General features: G+C 48.3%; 2 protein-coding genes across 6 annotated transcripts in view; one reads left to right on the top strand and one right to left on the bottom strand.

The window, feature by feature from the left end:
* Positions 1-4,006, bottom strand: part of TBC1D24 (TBC1 domain family member 24) — a 37,103-nt gene extending 33,097 nt beyond the window's left edge. For 3 of the 5 annotated variants that reach the window (XM_074552778.1, XM_074552782.1, XM_074552779.1), the window contains exon 1: positions 3,851-4,006. The gene's annotated coding sequence lies outside the window, so the exon portion shown is untranslated. The remainder of the gene's footprint in view (positions 1-3,850) is intronic. The other 2 variants (XM_074552781.1, XM_074552780.1) reach the window with 2 other exon arrangements.
* On the top strand, positions 3,224-6,874 carry LOC113460034 (uncharacterized). Its single transcript, XM_074553271.1, has 4 exons — positions 3,224-3,242; positions 3,354-4,026; positions 6,571-6,623; positions 6,741-6,874. The coding sequence occupies exons 1-4, from the start codon at positions 3,224-3,226 to the stop codon at positions 6,758-6,760; spliced, it is 765 nt and encodes a 254-aa protein (XP_074409372.1). The 3' UTR covers positions 6,761-6,874.
* The last annotated feature ends 14,547 nt before the right edge of the window (positions 6,875-21,421 follow it).

Genomic DNA, 21,421 nt, shown 5'->3' with positions numbered 1-21,421 from the left:
CTCAGACTGAAGTGCTTTTATTAAACCTTATCTTAGAACTTGTGACTGTACAGATCTTCTTATAACTTACTCCCTTCTGTTTGGTCTGTTTGTGAGGTGAAAAATAATCTGTAAAAGCTAGACTGTTTTTTCAACAGTGCACTCGGCAGCACTGATATGCATCAGGTACACCACTGACCTCCACAGCTTAAAAAAAAATAATTATCTGCATGCATAGCTTCAACCTTCATTCCTGAAACTGTGCTGTAGAAAACAAGGTGACAAACACCCTCACCAAAGAGAACAGCTAAATAACCACATTATTAAAGTGCTTGCAGCACCAACAACTCATTTCAGTCTCTAAAATCACAAGCAGGATTACCACTTGGGGCAGCTGTGTCACAAATACTTTTAGCCCCCCCTGTTCTCTACAGGGTGTACAAAGCCTACATTACATAGGCAATCTCTGGAAAGTGTCTCTCCTCCAGGGACTAATAGGTACTTGCTGCACAGGTACATGATTTTGGAATTCCAGCTCTGCAGTGTTTGGATCCCCAGTTCTGAAACAAACCCAACCACACTCTGATGATATGCAGTGGACTATGGGGTTAGAACAGCTGATTCACTGAGAGTTGGTATCTGGCCCTTGTCCTTTAGGTAGAAAAATTCAAACTAATCTGAATGTTATTTTTCTTTTCAAAATGTTGATAGCCAGCATAGCAGATTTGGCAATAACAGTACAAGTTCTCTGAAACACAGTCACTACACTTGTACTTGTGGATGATTTATTTCTCCTTTAAGTTGTTTTCCTCATTAAAAAAAAAACCAAAATAACGAAGTGTTGAATTTTGGCAGCTACACCTGAGTTACACTTATTTGACAACATAATCAGGAGAGGGAGAAAGGATTTTACACTGACAGAGAATAAGTTTAGATTGGATTTTCAGAAGAAATTCTCTCCTGTGAGGGTGGTGAGGCCCTGGCAGACAGAGAGAAGCTGGAATCCCTGCTCCTGGATCCCTGGCAGTGCCCAAGGCCAGGCTGGATGGGGCTTGGAGCAACCTGGGACAGTGGAAGGTGTCCCTGGACATGGCAGGGGGTGGAACAAGATGGGCCTTAAGGGCTGTTCCAAGGCAACCACTCTGTGATTCTGTGGTGATGTAGCTGCCTACACCTCAAGCATCATTCAGCACACTCCTTAACACAGACATTGGCAGTCACCCAGATTTCTCCTGAATCTCCTTCACAAGGCACTGGGAATCAACAGCTCATGGTCTTTTGCAACATTTCCGAAAGTTCAGGCAATTGTTCTCTAACTGCAGAAGTTTAAGCAGGAGAAGAAAAAATGATTTCTGTTAAAGCCTAAGAGTATGAACACCACAGATACAAGCAGTTCCATTAACGTCAGGGATTTTCAAACATTCGAGTCCAGAACAGGACCTCACCAGCACATATCCCCACCAACACATGTGGACTCCAAGCCAGTCAATCATTAATTATAGTGCAATAAGATCTACTTTTGTATCAGGTGACTGGTCAAGTACCAAAGCAGGAAATAGCTCAAGAACACCATTTCTGCAGCAAAACCTAGTGCACCTCCATTCAATTGTGTCAGACTATTGCAAATAAACCTGAAAATAAAGGCATCCCCAAACAAATCTGAGAAAAATTGTAGTTCTTTAGTCCTTATTTAAAGCTGTGCAGACAGAATAAAAGGAGCTACTTTTCCTTCAGACCAGAAACACAGTTTATCAATTCTGAGTGGTAACACAGACTCATCTGTGCCTGAGCATGCAGCCACACAGCCCAACAGCAGCAGCTGCCTCTCCACCTGACAGGGAAGGCAGGGGGAATTCTGCAGAGCCAGAAGAACAGCAAGGACCGAAGCTATGGTATGTTACCAATAACGTGCTGTCACTGCCTGTATGTCTCTTCAGCACTAAAGCACAGGCACTTACAATCTAAACAAATGCCAGACAGTGCATACAACACAAGCCAACAATAATGCCCAAACAATGCAATATCAGACTGCAATAACCTTGGTGTTGGAGATGGTGAGACACCCGTGCAGGGTGGACTGCTTTGCTTGCCTTAAATACGCGGACAGTTATTTTAGTACAGGGATAGCTTCTTTTCCCATTTTTCTTTACAGTCCAAACAACAGGGGGATCCCAGGATGGAGGCCCTTAAAGATTTCAGATTAACAGAACAAGTAAGCGAATACAACCAAAGGGAGAAAACAAAGATCACAAAAATAAGGAGTGAGCTGGGAAGAGCAGAGGTACTTAAATATGTGATGGATCCACAAGCAGCCTGCTAGAAACATTTACTTGGCAGCACTTAATCATTAACAGCAAAAAACCCCAAAAGCCCCAAACAAACCAACCCCTCAGAAACAAAAAACAAAACAAAAACCACAAAACCCCCCCACCAAAAAATCTCAAACAAAGCAAAACAACAACCACCTCAAAACAAACAAACAACAAATAAACCAACCCAAAAAAAAACCAGGGAGAAAGCTGTTTTTTTTGAGTTAAAATTTCTGCCCATGGGAACACCTGCAAACTTTCAAATATTAATGACAGAAAAGACTTTCAGTACAAGGATTCCCAACAGCTAATTATTGTTCAATACTATCCACAGCTGTTTTGAAAAATACAAAGGATATAAGTATCAGGTATTGCTTGGGAGGAACAAAAAGTTACTATAAAATGTTGCTGGAATCCTTGAACTTGAGTTATCATCGTAGTTCTTGAGTAACCACCTCGAAGAAGTCTTTTGCAACAGTCTAACAGCTAGTGATTACAGAGAAAAGGAAATTCCAACACCAGCAAATTCCCTGTTCTGGTAATACAGTGCCCTAGATATGATCCATTTTATTTCTATGCTCTGGGTACTCCTGTATGCTCTGAAAATCCTACTGGGATTTCCTCTAAGCCAGAAAAGCTTTCAGATGCTCCAGCTTCTTGTAGGAATTGGACATAAAAACACAAGGATTGAGATAATACAGTTCAAAGGAGGTCTCACTGTCCTCTCCTCACAAGCACCTGAGAAGTGTCCTCCCTCCTGCTGCCCTGGGACCAGAATCAGCATCAGCTGCATCCACCCGGCCATTGCTCGCTTGTTCACAGGCCCAGAGAGGCTGGCGAGCATTTTGGTAGGTCCCAGCCAGCACTCTAAATTTGGTGTTTGGTGGCTAACAGTGTGCCAGCCCAAATATTCCAGCAGCAATTTTCACTGAAGGATGGGCCGGAAAGACCAAGGTGAAAACAAACTCTCAACATAATTCTACTTTCATTATAGAAATTTCACAAACATTGAAGGCAGAGGCTGCAGAACACAAGAGCCAGGCTTAGCGAGTTCTCCCTGCCCAGAGGCGCTGCCTCGCTGCGGGGTGGGCTGGCAGCATAGGTGTAAACTGTGCGTGCCGGGCGAGCCCCACCAGCGGGCAGAAATCCTGAGGTACTGCCCGGCATCTGGGGCTCACACAAACCATTCGAACATCTTCCAGCCCCTCCACGCACCGAGCCAGCCCCAGGCGCAGCCCAGAGCCCCCACGGCCGGCTCGCCGCAGGGACCAGCGCCCGCTCTCCGGTCACCGACACCCCCGGAGGTTCCGCCCTGGGTTCCGGAGCCCACGGCCAGACACAGCGGCCGGGCCGCGCCCGAGCCTCCCCCGCAGCTGCTGCTTGGTCTAGAGCACAGCCAGCGACCCGCGGCCCGGACACGGGGGCCTGACGAAGGCCAGTCTCGGAGCCAGCCCCCTCCGGCTCCCTCCCGGCCCCTCGCCGGAGGATGCTGCCGCGACGCTACCGCCCGACACGGAGCTCCATCCCCCTCGATCAACTCCCGGAGCCGCGCTCGCCCTCACCGCTCTCCGCCGCTCCGGGCCGCGTCCGGCGGGACCGGGGGCGCGAGCGGCCCCGCGCCTGCGCAGAGGGCGCGGCAGCGGTGGGACGGGCGCGCGCACGCGGTCCTGACGGGCCGGGCGGGCGGGAGCGCGCGGAGCGTCCGCGGCCCTGGGGCCAAGCGGCGCTGTGGGGAGAGGTGGTGAGGGTTGGTGGGGGCTGTAAGGGGCGGTGGGGGCCGTGGAGGGCTGTGAGGACTGATGGGAGCTGTGACGCACTGTGAGGGGCTGTGAGGGGTGGTGGGGGCTGTGAGGGACTGTGAGGGGTGGTGGGGGCTCTGAGGGGCTGTGACGGACTGTGAGGGGCTGTGAGGAGGGGTGGGGGCTGTGAGGGGCGATGGAGGGGTTGTGGGGGGGGCTGTGAGGGCTGACAGAGGGGTGGTGAGGGGCTGTGAGAGGCTGTGACGGACTGTGAGGGGCTGTGAGGGGTTGTGGGGGGCTGTGAGGGGTGGTGGGGGCTGTGAGAGCTGACAGAGGGGTGGTGAGGGTGGCTGTGAGGGCTGATGGGAGCTTTGGAGGAGCAGGAGGCTGTGAGGGGTCACAGGGAAGGACTGTGAGGGGGGTGCAGGCCAAAATTTAGGGAGTGTGAGGGGTGACAGGGACTCTGAGGAGTGATGGGTGTCAGTGAGGGGCAATGTGGGGCAGACATGGTGGTTGTGGCAGTGTTGTGATAAGAGTATAGAAATTTGGTGGTAAAGAAACTCCTTGTTAGCCAGCTGGTCATTAGGGATCAGAGAGGGTGAGGGTAGCTGGGCTTAAGCTCTTATTATAACTTGTTTGGTACTATAAGTGGTTGTGTTCAATAGGAAGTTCCATGAGCACAGGTTCTCAAGCAGGGCATGTTCAATACTGAGTCTGGTAATGTTCAATAACAACTTTCACCATCACAGGTTCATGAATAGTATGGTTTATTGAAGCGGCAGAAGTGTAAGGGGGAATGGAAAGCGAGAATAACTGTAAGGTAGTATGTTTTAATAAGATTTTCAGAAGAAATTCTTTACTTAGAGGATGGTGAAGCCCTGGCACAGAGTGCCCAGAACAGCTGTGGCTGCCCCTGGATCCCTGGCAGTGCCCAAGGCCAGGCTGGGGAGGGCTTGGAGCAGCCTGGGACAGTGGGAGGTGTCCCTGCCATGGCAGGGGGTGGAACTGGATGAGCTCTAAAATCCCTTCCAACCCAAACCATTGTAAGATTCTATGAAATAATAGATTTGGAATTGCCCTAGATGGATGCACTAGCTGTGGTAGAGTTCTAACAATAGCAGTAGTATAGTGTTAGCTCAGGTAATAATAATCATAATCATTTTATGTAGAAGCTTACAATGAATGCTTGGGAGGAGGGAGAGGAGACTAGTAGCCCATCATCTGTTTCTGAGGTCCTTTTGGGTCTTCCTCCTAACTAGGTGAAATTTTATATATCCTTATATATCCTTATATACACCCCAATCTTATCTCCCTCTTCCTTCTTCACATATAGCATGATCTAAGCAGAGAGCAATGTAATACTGTAATATATGTGAGACTAAGGTACTTAATGAAGGCAATTAGCATATGCAGGGTTTGTTGGGGTTCTTTTTTTGTGATTTTTGTTTTGTTTTTTTTTTATAATGGTGTCCTTCGAAGTTCTGGTCATACAACTTTGTTCTCATTTGCTTCATTCTTCAGAGCAAGAGCAGGATCATTGCATCTCCACAGGACCTGCTCCTTCAGGGCCTTTCCTGACATCAGCTGTGCAGCTCTCCATGCACAGAGATAACACAGAGGGTACACAGCACTCACTGTAGGTGTTGAGCCTCAGCCCTTGCTTGGCTCCTTGGTCATTATCCCACAGAGAGCAGTGCTGAGTGAGGAGAACTTGGGCTGTGCTCCTGCCCTGGGGCCTGGGAAAAGCTCAGAGCAGATGTTAGAAACAATTGCTGCCTTTGGAAAGCTTTAAAATCTGACTATTGTGTCTGTTTTTTTTTTTTTTTGCAAAGCCTACAATGGCCAGGACAGAAATTGGTTCGTTTTAAGGATGAAGGATTTCCATAGTGTTTATTTGACTTGGCTTGGCAGCAATGCTCTGTTTACGACTGGATAAATAACTGCCACATTAAAGATTATTAACTAGCTATGCTTCAGTGGCCAATAAAGCACTAATCTTTTATATGGTGTTGTATATGTACACAGCTTGGTACGGCTGGATCTTGCCAAAGAGATAACAAATCCCTTACCTGGAAGTTTTACAATCTAAAGGAAACCACAAAGGACCACAAAGAAAGTACTAAACATGATAATGAAACATAAAATACACAGAGGACTTGGAGCCATTTGCAGCTGCATTTTAAGGGTCTTAAGAGGGTGTTTTATATTTACCTTAAAGCTCCTGAGCTGAGAGGCAAGATAAAATCCTAGGTTTGGGTTGGAAGGGACCTCAAAGCCCAGCCAGTCCCACCCTGTGCCGTGGGCAGGGACAGCTTCCATTAAAGCAGATTGCTCCAAGCCCTGTTCTACCTGCTCTTGAACACTCCCAGGGATGGAGCAGCCACAGCTTCTCTGGGCAACCTGTGCCAGGGCCTTGTCACCCTCACTGAATGAACCTTTTCCTAATGCCTGGTCTAAATCTCCCCTCTTTCAGTTTAAAACCATTCCCCCTTTTCCTGTCAGTACAGGCCCTGCTGAAAAGCCTGTCCTCACCTTTCTTGCAGACCGCTGTTAAGTCCTGAAGACAGACACAGCTGGCACTGTGCTGGGACAATTGGTCAGTGGGGTCTTGGGCTGTGCTGTGCCTCTGCCTCTGCTGGTGGCCAGGCAGGGCAGTCCAGAGCCCCAAACTGGGAGAAGCAGTAAGCAGTCCTTGCAATGTGCTTGCTTTAAGGCTTCCTTGTGACTGGATAATCTGTGGTCAGCAATGGACTCGTGTCATGGAGCATGAGAGCCACTTCCAGAAGCTGTGATGAGAAATCGTTTGTTTATCCAAATATAAATTGGAATAAAATACATTATTTTTTATTCACTTGTGTTTAATTCTGCAGGGCCCTAAAGGACATTCCACACATTATGTTCCTTGTGCTAAATGAAGCTGAGCTAGCAAGGAAAGCAGGTTTAAAAGAGGATGAAAGTAGATGGAGAGGTGTGAGGACAGAGATAAGTGTGGGCAGCATTTTGTAGGAGGATGGAAAACTTTCATCTGTCTTCAGTATTTATAGATCCTGTCACTGTAATATGTGAGACATGTATTTTGCATACTTGGGCTCATGGTGCCCCTCTGAGGTAAAGCAGCGCTGCTGTTCTCACGTCCCTCCCAGGAAACTGCAGCAGAGACAATGTGTCACATGGGGAAAAGGAAGCTGGGGACTGATAAGCTTTGGAAAAGCAGGAGCAGGCACAAGGAGAGGGACCAGACTCACAGAGTTTCTCTCCTGAAATGTGAACCATTATTGGAGCTGAACATACTGTTTGGCCAGATAGCTGTTCTCAGTGTTCCGAAGGTAGGAAGGCTCTCTCCGAGCTTCTGTCCTCATGCTCAGTGGTGCCTTATTGAGAGATAATTTAGGAGTATAATGGTGACTAAAGCCTCTGCGTTGCCTGGTGTTTTTACCTAATTCTGGTACCCTGGGTGCAGTAGGGGGATGGAGTTCAAGGAGGCAGAGATAAGATCAACGTGGGGAAATCTTTCAGGAGGGGCCGGTGTGAATGCATGATAAAAGGTGACAGCAGTCTGTGGATTTATGGTGAAAATGGCAGATGATACAGTAGAATGGATGTGAAACTTTGGAGCCTGCGTGGCTGTATGAGTAATCTCCACCAACCTGTGTTCAGGCTGTTGGACTGTCTGTGGCTGTGAGAGAGAGGGTGAAGGCCTTGCTTGAGTAGCTGGGTGATGGCTGCTGCAAAACATGTTTGAGTGCATCCACTCCTCTTCCTGGAGGAAGATGTTCATTGCTGGCAACATTACAGAAGCCAAGGAATGCCAAGGCTCTCTAAGTCCTAAACCCTGCAGTGGTTCAAATAAAGAGGAAGACCTGGCTAGCCCCGGGCATGGAGGGCAGTGAGTCTATGGAGACTTTTGAGGGATGAAAGAAGGATCTTTGTTTATATCTAGCTAGTTCCCAGAGTTATTTCATGTAGCATGAAATAAAGTAGTTCTGCAAGAGCAGTGTTGGGTGAAGCCTGTGACCTTTGGGCTTTGTGCCTTACTGATGGTGGTTTCTCTCTCTCTTCTCTGAAGAACAAGTGAGCTCATACTGAACCATTCCTTTATGTGGGAATGCTATTCCCCCTGAACATACATTTTCCAGAACCTACAGGAACAGAAATTTCTCTGCTACATACAGTTGGATATTTCACATTTTGTTATTAAACCAGGTTGGAGTTACAGACTAGGCACAGGATGTAATGGACGCCTTTTGACAGAGGCAGTGGAGGGACTGGAAAGCTGGACTGGGAAACAGAAAAGAAAAGCAAGTGAGGAATGGGTAAGTGGATGAAATTATCCATCTCATGAGACCTATCCTCATGTGTGTCCAACAGCCTTGGAGAGGAGATTTGCACTGGTAAGGTGCAGAGGAGCAGCTGGAGAATCATCAGAGAATGCCAGGAGGGACAGAAGGTTCTTAGGCCCAAACCTAAGCTGGGCTAGTAAGACAGTGGCTTTGCTGGTCCCGCAGCAATGGGATTTGCCCTGGGTTGCTTGCATGGGAAGCTGATAAGCCTCGGCAAAGTCTGACCTCCTGTGGGTAAAACTGGGAATTACTATGGGATAATTAAGCAAATCTTTTTCCTATCACGTGCCAGCATCTTAATGAGAGATTTGCTCAGTGGTGTGGATCATTCTCTGCCACTTCCAGCAGCCAGACGTGGTTCTTCCCCTCTAGATGAGCTGCTGATGTTACTCCTGGCAATGGAGGTGAGGCCCATGGTTCCAAAACTGGGAGAGTGCTGGTGGATTTTTTAATGACACAAAAGGAATGTGGTCACAAAGGCAGCTGAGCATTTCTCTGTCACTGCAACAAGTACTCTGTGAACACTGTGTTTTCCATTTGGTTGGATGGGTTGTAGCCAGCTTTCCCTGTTTCTTTGTCCCTTCCCCACATATGGCCGCTCATGCCTTTTAGGGGTGACATTAGTCACATTGTACCATGAATGTGAAAGGTTGTCTTGTGGTACTGAGTGATGCTCTTGGTGTGGAGAGGGGATTTGTGAGAAAGGAATTAGCAGTTTCCCTTTAGGATTACTTTAATGCCCCTCCTCCATGAGGAGACTGCAGTGATGTGTAGTACGTTCCCAGCATATTGCACCAGGTATTCCAGAATGGGATGTTGCTTGTTAGGATCCAGCTTTGGCTGCAGGTGCTGCTGTGGTTTTCCACACCTGCTAGGATCCAGTCCAGAGGGATTCCTCTGGCTATTGGGCATCTTTGGAGCACTCTTACCCACTCTTGACTCTGGAGGACGAGAGTTCATTGCAGAAGGATCTTGCACATGACAGTTTTCATCCCCCTGTATGGTGCCTGCCTGATGACCTGTGGGATCTTAGGGAATGACTCATAATCCAAGGGCTTTTCCTGGGAAAGTGGCTCTGAAGGAGTTTGGTTTATTCCAAGTGCAGGTGTATCTTATAAGCACCAGGGACTGTTGATCAGTCACATGCTACAGACATGGATACATAACTAAACATTGCTTAATTTATGCCGTGCACTGTCTGTGATGTTGGCTTGATCCCTTTCTTTCCCCTGCACTCCGCCACACCAGCTCAAACACAGCACTGCCTTTTCACAGGAGGCTCATTGCCTTTCATCAGGCAAAGCAGGAACTTTTTTTTGGAACTGGCACCCTCATGGTATTATGTTTCTGTCTGGGCTGCTGGCTCTGGGTCTTCAGGATCTCTGGTGCATTTACCTCATAGTGTGATTGAGCAGCAGCAGTGAGGGACCTGCAGAGTTCACAGCAAAGGTGGCTGGACAAGTAAGTTCAACACCAGGCTGTGATCCCATGGATCTGCTTTTTAGAGACCTGAGAATAGGCTGAACCTCCCTGGGTGAAGGATAAGAGAATATGGTGCCCAGATAGCCTTTGCCTGGAGAGGGATCCTGTCTGTCCCAGCCAAACAGCCAGGGCAGGGTTAGCTCTCAAGGGGGCTTTACACCAAAATCCATGGCACTGGGTGCTCTCAGGCCTGCCTGTGTTCTCCTCTAAGGCAAAGCAGAACCTTCAATTAGTGTTTCCAGAAGGTGTGAAATAGAGCTGGAGGAAAAGCAGGCTTGGTGGTGCTCTGGCCCAGGCCTGGTCCTTGCAGCCTTCATACCTGTGCTGGAGCATGAATTGCTACTCTGTGCTGGTGCCCCTCACCCCTCTGCAACTCTATTTTCATTAGTGTGTGCTCTTTGGTTAAGGACCCTTCTCACTTCCAGCTGAACAAACACTTTCCATCGCGTGTAAAATCCAGCTTGGTGCTAATAGGCGTCTCCCCCACCTTCCTCCCTCCCCTTTACCACCTTTTCTGCAGCTGGCAGGACAAAAAAGTGTCGCTATTACCTGACTTATTATCAGCACGGGACTGTAATTTATGACATATGCTTGGTCGAGTGCCATGCTGAAAACATTTATGGCCCTCTTTGAGTCCTGCGGGGTGGTGGGGAGGGCAATGGCTGTGGAGGGGAAGCCAGTTGTTCCACCCATGCAAAATACAGCACAGTCCAAAAGCTTCCTCTGCCTTCTGACAGCAGCACTGTGGGCAGTAGGCTCAGCACCCTGCTCTGATGTCAGTGGGTTGAGACACCAGTGCCCAGAACAGATGCAAGATTTTTCTCTCCTTAGGAAACACACAGTTTCTCCCTTAGGAAATTTATTGAATTCCCTATCTTTATTGCTTTTAGTCCTGTACAATCTTACCCCTCAGGCAGGATCTCACAACCTGCCTTTCTTGTGTTCTTCATACAAGTGTCACCTGCTCTTTTCTCCCCTGGCTACAAGTCCCTGTTCTCTCTTGGGAGGGTCTGCAGCAGCTGCCCCATCTGCAGCAGGTCAAGCACAGGAGCTGTGAAAGGAGGCATTACAGCAGGACAGCTGCCCTCCAGCAACCAGATTCACGCTCTGTCTGAAGGAAACAACCTGATTGCTTAGTTCTCCACGTTTGAAGCTGAAAGTGTGGTGTGGAGAGAAGGGGGCAAATGAATTGTCATTGCTGTAGGTGGGCTAGGTTTGAATAGCAATATAAAGGGCAAGGGAAAGTCGTGTCAGCAGTGACTTTTTTCAGTGACTGAAGAGAGACTTATGAGAAATGAGACTTTATATCCCAGTCTTGAGATGAGTGATATCAAAATTTGGCATGGGAAAGAGTTTTTTACACTGGGCTATTTGCTGATAACTGAAAAGTTAATGTTGACTCTTGGGCTCCTCTCAGGAAAACACCATTGTTCACATTTCAGAGGTATTTGGAGCTTGGCTGTCTGGTCTATCCACTTGTTGTGTTTCAAAGGATGGGAGTAGAGATCATCCAAAACATTTCCCAGTTTCAGGAGCACACTTTCCCTGGAGCTGCTCAGTTAGAAGGAACATTTGCTTGGCCTGCAGTGAGGCGGGCTCTCTGTACACTGTGGGGAAGGATCACATGGCAGTTTGTCCTCTTCCTTTGGTTCAGGCTTTGCCAGCTTCTGGGTGAGAAGTAGGTCTCTGCAGCCCTCTGCTTCAACAGTGCCATGTGTTCATTCAGGTAAAGGAGACGTTCTGGCTGGGCTCGAGTCCTGGATGCTCTCTGCTGATTGCTGTCTGAAGGTTTGCAAGATAAAGCCTTGAGAGCTGGGTGACATAAGGAGATGTGTGAAGCCCACAATGCCAAGCTAATGCTGCTTCCAGAGTCATCATCTCTAGCTGCTGTTATTTCTGGATGTCTTGTCCAAAGGGTCTCAATGCAGAAGGTTTGGTCTGAGAGAATGCCTTGAGCTGGAGTTGCTTCATTCCTGCTGTGTTGGACAGAATGTGTGTTTTGGATGGCATTTATTTCCCCAAACAGCAGCTATGTAGAAGTTTGCCATCTGGTGTAATTTTGTCCTCTGAGTTCCATCTGTCCTGTGCAGTGGGGAGAGACTGAAGCCTCCCATGAGTGAATCAGCTCATTTTGTCTTAAGCACTATTGGGTGGAGCAGGTTGCTCTGGAGCTGATTCTGCTTTTTCTCACTGGAGCTTAGATATTTAGGTGCCAAACTGGGTGCTAAAATCAGAGATGAAAACCCTCACTTTCACTTTTTGTGTGAGGGAGGGCTGGTGAGAAGCTCACAATGTCTATGGGGTCTGAGCCACCTTTAAGCCTTGTTCTGTTGACTGAGTCCCAGACACCCCATAACCAGGTCAAATCTCTGCCTGGAGCCCAGAAAGAGCCCCTCCTTTCTCAGATGGTGAGAAGCAGATGGATGGTGCTGGATCCTGCTGAAAACGGGGAAGAACCACACTTGAAAGGTTTCTCAGTGTCCTGCAGAGTGAAAACAGTTTAGCTGACAATAAACCTCTGCTGGGTGCAAGATTATTCAATGGGGAAAGGTGTGGGGAAATGGCAAAAAATGGCAACCTGTCTTAAGAGACTTTACTGTATATGCACCTGATAAAAATCATAACTTGGGATCGGCTTTCTTCTCTGCTTTCTTGGCTTTTGGCATGTGTAGCCAAGCTCTGGCAGGCAGGGCAAATTTCCTTCTCCCTAGGGTAATTAAAAAAGACCATTTCCCCATTTAAAGAGTGGGAGGGAGGTGAGGATGGAAAGGGGAGCTGAGCCAGGCAGTGGGCAGGCCCTGCCCACACTGCTGCATGAGTTAGCAGAGCCATGGCTCTCCCACCCCCACCACTTTTCACGGCGTTAGGCACGTGGGATTGAGGGGGGCTGGATGGGTATGAAAGCAAACACACATCTGGAAGTTCCTCCAGTTAATTGGGCAATTATTCATACCATTCTTGCTGGAAGCAGCCTGCTACTGCTGAGCCAAAACCAACAACAACAGACTGTGGGCGTACTTCATCCCTGCTTGGAGCGGGGAGGCTTGTGTGGCAAGGTGGGGCTGCAGAGGGCAGGTTAAGCAGTGAGCCCACTGCTCCTGGGCTGCTCTGCTTGGCTATAGAGGTGTGTGGGGAAGCCCTGGAGACCCTGATGTGGTGAGATGCTTGGTAAGCACTTGCTTCACAGTGCATGTGGGCCCCAGGTGGGGAGGGGGAAGCTGCTGCTCTGGAGCAGCATAAGAACCCAAGTCAACCTGTGTTGGGTTTTATTAGGAGCTTGGCAGGCTGTGGTGTTGGTGAAGGTAGTCCAGGCCTAGCTATGCTCTGTAGCACTTTACTCCTCATAAATAATGGATTCACTGCCATTTCTGCCCAGCTCCCACCTGAGTGAGGCTCTGGCAGCTCATGTTCACCTTTTCCATCCCTCCTCCTTTACCTTTCTCACATCCTTGGCTCCTTCTTAGTCTGACAGCAGTGTCTCTGGATGTCCCCATTCCCTGCCTGTTTTCTGGTACAGATGCTGTGTAGATGAAGTTCTGAGGGAATGCAGAGCTAGATGGCCTTGCTCATTCCCCAGGATTTGCCTGTGGGATGGAAGCTGGGAGTGACCACCTCAGTCTGAGTGGCTTTCCCTATGACAGAGTTGACAGACCTCAGCAGATCCTCAGGGAGATGATGTTCAGGAGTACCCTGACGCCATCAGCCTTGAAGAGTTGTCTCTTCTTCTCATCTCTATATCTGGTGGGATCACTTCTGAGGCTGAATTCTCTGGGATTGCATATCAGTGTGACAGACCAGATCTTGAAAGCGTTTCCCTGGAACTGTGGCTGACTGCTCTTTGAGGGCTTTGCCATTCCCTCCCTGCTGCCAAAGCCCACAGGAAGCCTTTCCCTTCCAGCAGAATCTCTTGATTGATAAAAACAATCCCCTTCTCTCAAACCGTGCCTGCTGCACAAGCTGGGGGTGCTGCATTTGGCCCATCTGCTTCCCACTTTGCCTGAGAGCACATCTCTGGCACTGGGAGTCTTTGTGGCAGCCTCAGAAGTGCACGCTGTGCTGGGCTCCACCAGCATAATTGGAGCCAGCTCCAGCCAAGCCCAGCTGGGATGTGAAAGGAGAAGAATTCCCGTGGTTCCTTCTTCCTTGTCTTTTTCCCTCTGCCACGAGATGGGTCTTCTCTACAGAAGAAATTTATTGCCATTAACTCAAGATCTTCCTTAGGATAACATAAATCAGACAGACAGTTTGGCTCCAGGCCGAACGTGCAAACGTAAGCAAGGCTGGAGTGGGTCACGCCATGGAGCCGTTGAGTACAGCGTTTTCTCCACAGCATCGCTGGAGTAAGAGCTGTAGGAAAAGACTGGAAACAATGCATGCATGGCATGTGCTATCTTGCCTCTTCTCTGATGGTCCATGGATGTGGTGAAATGTTTATCTAGTGGGTGATCAGCAAATATTTTGTATATTTGTTTGTCCATTTTTGAAGTGTCTTAGATGGTGCTAACTCAGAAAGTCTTGGGGATGTAAAGTTCTCTGCATGAGCTTTAGTAGTGGTCTACAAAAGTACTGTGAGGACATCTGAGCATCAAAAAACACTGTAGAGAGGGGAGCATGATTCCCAGTTTTACAGGAGGGAGTGTAGAATTTAAATGACTTATCCAAAATATCAGTGGGAATCCTTAACAGAGTGTGGTGTTGAAACCAGATTCTCAGACTCCTGTGACTGTTCAGCTTTCCTCTTTGATAATCACCCACACAGAGATCTAAGTTAGGATTGGAACTTACCCTCGAGCTAATGCAGAAATAAACCTAACTGAAGGGAAAGCCTTCCTTACTGTCCAGCTGGATGACTGTACTGTAGAAGGAAGCCATTGCCAGGTGGAGAGGCCAACCAACAAAACCTGCTTTGTCAAGGATTAGGAAATGGAAACATTGCTGAGGGTCCAGCTGAGGAAATACAATTCTGGAGGTGCTCAGAAAATCAAGATTTGCGATGGAAAACTGTTTCAGGGAACAGGAGAGAGTTAGGGACAGGATCTGCTGTTCAGCCAGAAGGGAGAGGGTAGAGTCGCCAGCCATGTGGAAGGGATGGGAAAGGTAGGAGGGTATGTGGAGCTGGGCACTGAAATGAAGCAGCTGAGATACAAGCACCAAGGGACAGCTCTCGCTCTCACTGAAGGGAATGGACTGACTCCCATTGACGTCAATGAGGGCTGAACTGGGACCCTTGCGAGAAATATATTGAACACAGACAAATCCAGCAAAGTCAAAACAGATGATGCAGGCTGCTTAATACAGTCACAGGGAGCTGATTGCGAAATCTCCTAACAAGGCAGTTCTGTCAAGCAGCCATCCAAGCCCAGTAGGCTCCGGCCTAGGAGAGGCTGTGGTCCTGGAGAAGGCATATCTAAGATGGAAAGCTGAAATGGCGTGGTTGTGTCCTCACCATGCTTCAGCATAACCCCACTCACCACCTTGTTTGTATGACCTTCTTAGCTATCTTACTGTATTCCAGGTGCTTTTTCCTGAGCTTCTCCTGTCCCACCAATGAAGCTGTTCTGAAGCTGGAGGTGTGGACAGACTGGACAAATTGTCAGAGAATACACTGCTGTACCTCAGCTGGCAGTGGGGGGCAGCTGAGTGTGCACACGCCTAATCCATGGCACATGCAAGTCAGTTCAACTTAGCCAACGTGACAGAACTGCACTAAGCTGGCTGAAGTGACCTTATTTGCACGGACTAAGCAAATGCACATGGACTGTAACGCTGACACGCAGTAACCGCTTACCGCGTGATAGCCGGTTCCTGTGCTTGCGCTCAGCCTCTGACTCATCACCCCAAACTCTTCCCTTGCTGTGCTTCCCAGTCCCTTGTTCCAGGTTCCCAGTGCCTGGTTTCCTCTGCGTCAGGGATGTCTGTGATCCTACCGCAGCCCCGTGTCTGTCCAGGGAGCATTCTGCTCTGCTCCATGGAGTCTCAATGATCTGCTCCAGATTCAGGCTGTCCCAGTCCTCTTCTGAGGGTACTAAGCCAGCCAGCTCCCTATGGGACCCCAGGTCATGGCTCCCCTCACTCCACAAACCCTTTTCAGCCCAGCAGGCCTTCTTGAGCACCAGGACCTGCGTCTCCTCCATCTTTACTTTTGTTCCCCACTTGGAGAAAGCAGAGTCCAGACATGGCTCTACCCTTAGAGAGCAAGAAGATGTGGAGCACTCTAGTGAGGTCAGTGGCAAGATCTTGGCAGTATCTTCTCTATGGCACAGTGAGAATTTGGAAAAGTTGATGGAGTTGAAAGGAGAGGGCAAGATGAAGCTACTGGTGTGGAATACGAAGATGAAAATATAAGGAGCTGAGTTTCTGGATGCTCCTGAGGATGTCTCATCCTTGACCAAGCACCGGTTCAGGCTGAAGAGCAGAGACTTCAGTGAAGCCACACTTACTCTACACCATGATGAAACAGAATTCAGTCCAAAAAGATCCATTTCCCTTACACCTGGAGTTGTACCACAGTTGTAGCTGTGTTATGAAAAGAGGGACAGATCTAAATTAACTGATTTATAAGTAGAAAATTCAAAGGAATGGGAGCAGGAGTGGAGACAGGAGAGCACAGGAGTGGAGACAGGCAGGGGGCATTGTTGCTCTTAAAATAGTCCTATACTGTATGCACAGTTTAGATGTTTTGGGAAGAGTGGAATTTCGCTTTTGATTCCGCATGGATAGACTGGACTGAAACTTTACCTTCCTTTTCACCCTGGATCCACTGAAATAGCAGCATCTTGTACAAGGACCAGCTTCCTTGATGTGCAAGTAATGTTTGCTGGGGAATCCGAGAATGTACACAGGGACAGGTTACCTGCAGTGGGCACTGAGGCATTGCCTGAACTTTCAGGAATGAAATGAGCAAAGCTAAAGTGCTGGGGCCAGCAGACAAGAAAGACAACAAGAGGGGACTCTTTCCACTATGCCAGATGCAAAGTAAAGGCTAGGGAAAAGTGTGGGCTTGCTGTATACTGGGGCAGAGGATCTAGAAACAAAGGGCATGAAAAAGGCAAATATTCAACACCTTTTTGATACTGGTACCTATAATGTTTAATGCCCTTTTTAATGGCTTAGAGTGCACTCTCAGCGAGATTAGGGACAACCCGTGTATACCCCCGAGGGCACAGCTGGTAGTCAAAGGACACTTTACAAGCTGTCCTCTATCCTGTGCTGTGATAGGCATTTCAGCGCTGATGGCATTTTCTGCTGCCTGCACTGCTTGTTTGCTTCTTGCTTCCATTTCAGGTAGCTCTCTTTTTTTGAAGATGGTGGGAAAACATTCCTTGTCTAAGTAAGCAGCTGAAGGGACTGTGTTAGACTAGTCACTCCTCAGTGAATTAATTTGCACTGTGAGCCATAGTTTTGTGTTTGTGGGTTTCCCACAGTTACAGTAGGACCAGGATGTATTCACAGCATTGTTACATGTAAGCTACTGCATCAGCCTAATGCACTTCTGCCAAGGGCTTGCCTCTGTGCAGTGAGGTGGGAAAGGACCTCACCTGAATATGAGAGGAGGTGTGGGCTTGAAGGAGCCCTGTTCCACGTTAGTTCGGCAGCCACAGCCTTGGCACAGAGCTTCTTCCCTCTCCATGCAAACTGGCACATGGGGACTGTGTCCTTGGAGAGGAGCAACCTGAGTGGTTCACCCTGTGTGCTGAGGTGAAGGTGTTTCTGGAAGCACACAGGAAAGCAGCAGCATAACTCTCTCCTTAGCTGGTCCCAGCTGTACACCAGTATAGGCAATACTGTGTCTTCTGGAGTGTATCTGGAGCAGCCTCTTCCATCAGTGTTCCTACTTTTCCTTATTCATGGGCATATCATAAAGTGAGGTGTTATTATTAATAAGACTGATTTTTCTCTCTCCCTCATCTTTTTTTAGCAAACACCGCTCCTCTCCACGTTCCACAACTCTTTACCTCCCCTGGATAAGTGTATGGGTATGTTTATTGATATGACAGCATGCAGCAGTCAGCGCTGCCAAAGTCAATGTGTCTTGTGTCTGTGGAGGATAGGCTGAGGCTGTCAGCTTTGTGTCTCCAGAGAGAAACCAAGACTGTTTGTTGATTTTGCTTTTAGCTGGTGTTAGATAAACAGTGAAAATCGTATTATTTTTGTGCTTCTTCCTATGACCAGCTTAAGCACTGTAGTGGGCACATCAGTCACTGACATCAATTGTTTCCCCTGGATTTTGTTCTGAGTGTTTGGTGAAGCTTGGAGAAAAAACACCATTATCTTTGAAACTCATCTGGAAGGGTGGGAAAATCATGACCCTTATGCTGTTCTGGGGCCTAGCCGTGGTTGATGCTGCCTGACATTTTGGGGTGCTGGTCTCACAAGGTGGGAGGCTGCTTCTGCCCATCAGATACAGGTGTTCTCGGTCATTCTGTTTATCAATGTTAAAATTCCTGTTTTGTGGTGGTGACATCCTCTGTGCAAAACCAGAGGCAGAAAGCCTGGGCAGCCTATTCAAGAAAACCTTACCTCCCAGGACTTTCTTTTCTCTGAAAGAAAAGAAAGTGTGAGTCCTGCCTAAAGATTCTGCATGAGTAAGTGTTTGGGGAAACACTGTGTACTCTTTTCTGGTGTCTGATAGAAGCTGAGCTCTCACAGCAGCTTTCTGTATGGGCTCCTCCTATGCAACTTGTAAAGAAAGGAATCTCATGGCACAGGTCGAGTCAGACCATTGGCTTCTTGATGGCTCAGTCTGATTGGGTGAAATTTGCTGATGGATTCCGAGCAGTTGGGGATGGATGAACAAACACAAACAGCACGATTGCTTAACTTTTATTTCCAGGCTAAAGGAGCCAGCTCCACTATTCCCTATGGAGCTGCTCATGACCAAAAACATTGCAGAGGTCATACTTCCTGGTACCTGCGTGGGATCTTTTGTTGGGGTAAACTCATTCTGTGCCTTTGGAACCAGCTGATGGATCCTGATATGGATCCTGGAATGGCAGATCCTGCTGCACCAGGATTTCTAGGAACAGGCAACCAGAGGAGAAAACTGGGTGAAGAAATGCCTGGTCTTGGGCTTCTGCCAACAGAGAGCAAGACCCACTGACACAGTAGGGACACAGAAGTAAGACCAGTCATCTTCTCAGGTGCTGGGGCCTTTTAAAGTGAGTATGCTGGTCCTGGTAGAGTGGGCTTCTCCAGAAAGATCCGTCCCACTGGACTTCAACAAGCAGGAGGATGAAGATGTTGGGAGAGGTGACGGGTAGTTTTTGGTCTGATTTTACTCACAACGTGGGACTTTTGTTTGTGGTGCAAATGTAAAAGTTGGAACCTGGTCTCCCTCTGCAGCACAGCAGAATCAGAGAATCTTAGAAGCCCCTGAGTTGGAAGGGTCCTACAAGGATCACCAAGTCCAATTCCTGGCCCCGCACAGGATAACCTCAACAATCTCACCATGTGCATGAGAGCCTTGTCCAAATATTTCTTGAACTCTGAGAAGCCTGGGAATGTGACCACTGCCCGGGGAATCTGTTCCAGTGCCCGGTCATCCAGGGGCTGAAGAACCTTTTCTTAGTATTTGATCTAAATCTCCTCTGACAAAGCTTCATGCTTTGGTTCTACACCATGTGTCAACAAATTATGCCTGATCAGCAAGATTAGAGCATGTCATAGTTTCTTTCCAGGCTTTATGTCCAGCTTTCCTTCCCACAAAACTCAGCAAGGGAGAGGGGAGGTTAAAGAGTTTGCAGCTGGTGTGAATGATGGTTTAGCACAGACAACATGTTCTGAACCACAGAAATGGGGAGTGGAGTTGCTGCTCTGATGTGATTCAAGGCTCCTTAAGAAGAACAGAAGAGATAAGGAGAACCAGGCAACCTATCCTTGGAAAGATAAACAGAACAATACAAAGTTACTGTTATTGTTGAGTTAGGACGAACAATTGCTGAGAGCAACAAAGGTGTTTCTAGACAAAGAACTGCAAGCATTTTAAAAGGGAGCCAGAATAAAGAGACCATGAACAACTGGGCAGGCTGTGACCTCCTCTGAACCTGAAGGAGGAGCCTGGCAGAGCTCCCAGGCACATCATCTCCACATGTCTGATGCTCTGCAAACATCTGCCCGGCACCTTGAGGTCTTGCTAAAGGCAGTGGTATAGCACTGTAAGCCTAGGACAGTGCCTGACAGCTCAGCTCCTGCTGCCTGGGCTGACTGACTTTGGCATTGAGTGGGATGGATGACTGTTATCCTGCTGTGGAGCTGTGATGTGATTTGATTCCCACAAAATACTGGTGCTGAGATATGTTTCTGGGTCCTGCAGTTTGGGTACAGCTGCTGTTTCTTTGGACTGTCTCACTTCTCGATCTTTATTACAGAAGTCCTCATGTCACATTGCAGCTGACCCCCGAACATAATACCCTTGGAGGCAGCAAAGATGAAGAGCTGAAAGACTTACATTTACCTTACAAAAAATACTCTTTCTGGCTTCTTGTTTTCTATCATGGCCAATCACACTCCCAGTCTCCCTTTCCCAGTTCTTCTCATGGCACCTAGTGAGATTCTTGAGTTTGTCCTGTGCAGGGCCAAGAGCTGGTCTTGAAGACCCTTGTGGCTTCCTTTCCAACTCATGATAGTCTATGGTTCTGATTTCTCTACCCCTCTGTAACCACCCATTGCCCTTCTGCCCCATCCTTCATTTCCCCCCCTGCAGCCTCCCTGGTGCTGTGATGCCATGAGGGCAGATCTGCTGCCAGTGGTGGATGGAGATGGTTCGTGCCATGCCAGCGCTGGCTGTGGGCTCCTTGTGCAGTTCCTGGCTGAGTCTCTGCAGGTTAGCTCTGTGCATTGCGGTCATGCAGCTCTTTGTGAAGCTCCTGGTTGCAGTATTCCATGCATTTCCCACTGAGTGCAGTACCCATGCAGTCATGGATGGCAGCTGGCAGCAATGTGCCAAGCAGAAACAACACATGAACATGTCAGCTCTGTCTTGTGGTGGTTGCCCCTGGATGCTTCAGAGTAGCCTGGCCCTGGAGCCATGTGTTTTCCATGTGGCTCCCTCTCCTCCCTGGGCAGGTTGTCCAAGGCAACATCTGGAGGTCCCTTCCACCCTCAAACATTCTGTGCAGTAAGAATTCCCCCCTGCAGGGAAGGACATTCCAGTATGGGGTTGGCACCTGGGGTTTGTAGGTGTGGGGTGATGCTCCCCTGCTGGGGCAGGTAGTCTTGTATTCAGACTCAAAGAGGAGAAGTGCAGTGAGTCTTGTACCAGGAAATGAGCTCAGGGAGCTGGCTACTCAAGTGATAAATTGCTGGAGGGTGTAGATGTGTGTCCTGTAGCCTTGTGTGGGACCTGGCCTGGAGACCAGGAGCACAAGGCAGCAAAGATGTGCCTAGGGTCCATGGAGCACAATCTCAAGAAACCAAATGTTTGCTTTCCTAATCCTGGCTACCTGAGATGATAGTGTGTGTCTGTTATTTCAGTCAGGCAGGCTGAAACACCCAGAAATTATAAGGTTTTTCTGCAGAACTGACCTGAAAATCTTTCTTGGAGGCTGTATGTACACCAGCCTGCCATGGCAAA

The sequence above is a fragment of the Zonotrichia albicollis genome, chromosome 16 (assembly GCF_047830755.1).
Source record: "Zonotrichia albicollis isolate bZonAlb1 chromosome 16, bZonAlb1.hap1, whole genome shotgun sequence".
NCBI lineage: Eukaryota > Metazoa > Chordata > Aves > Passeriformes > Passerellidae > Zonotrichia > Zonotrichia albicollis.
Note: the sequence above shows the minus strand (reverse complement) of the source record. Positions and strands in the feature narration are given on the sequence as shown.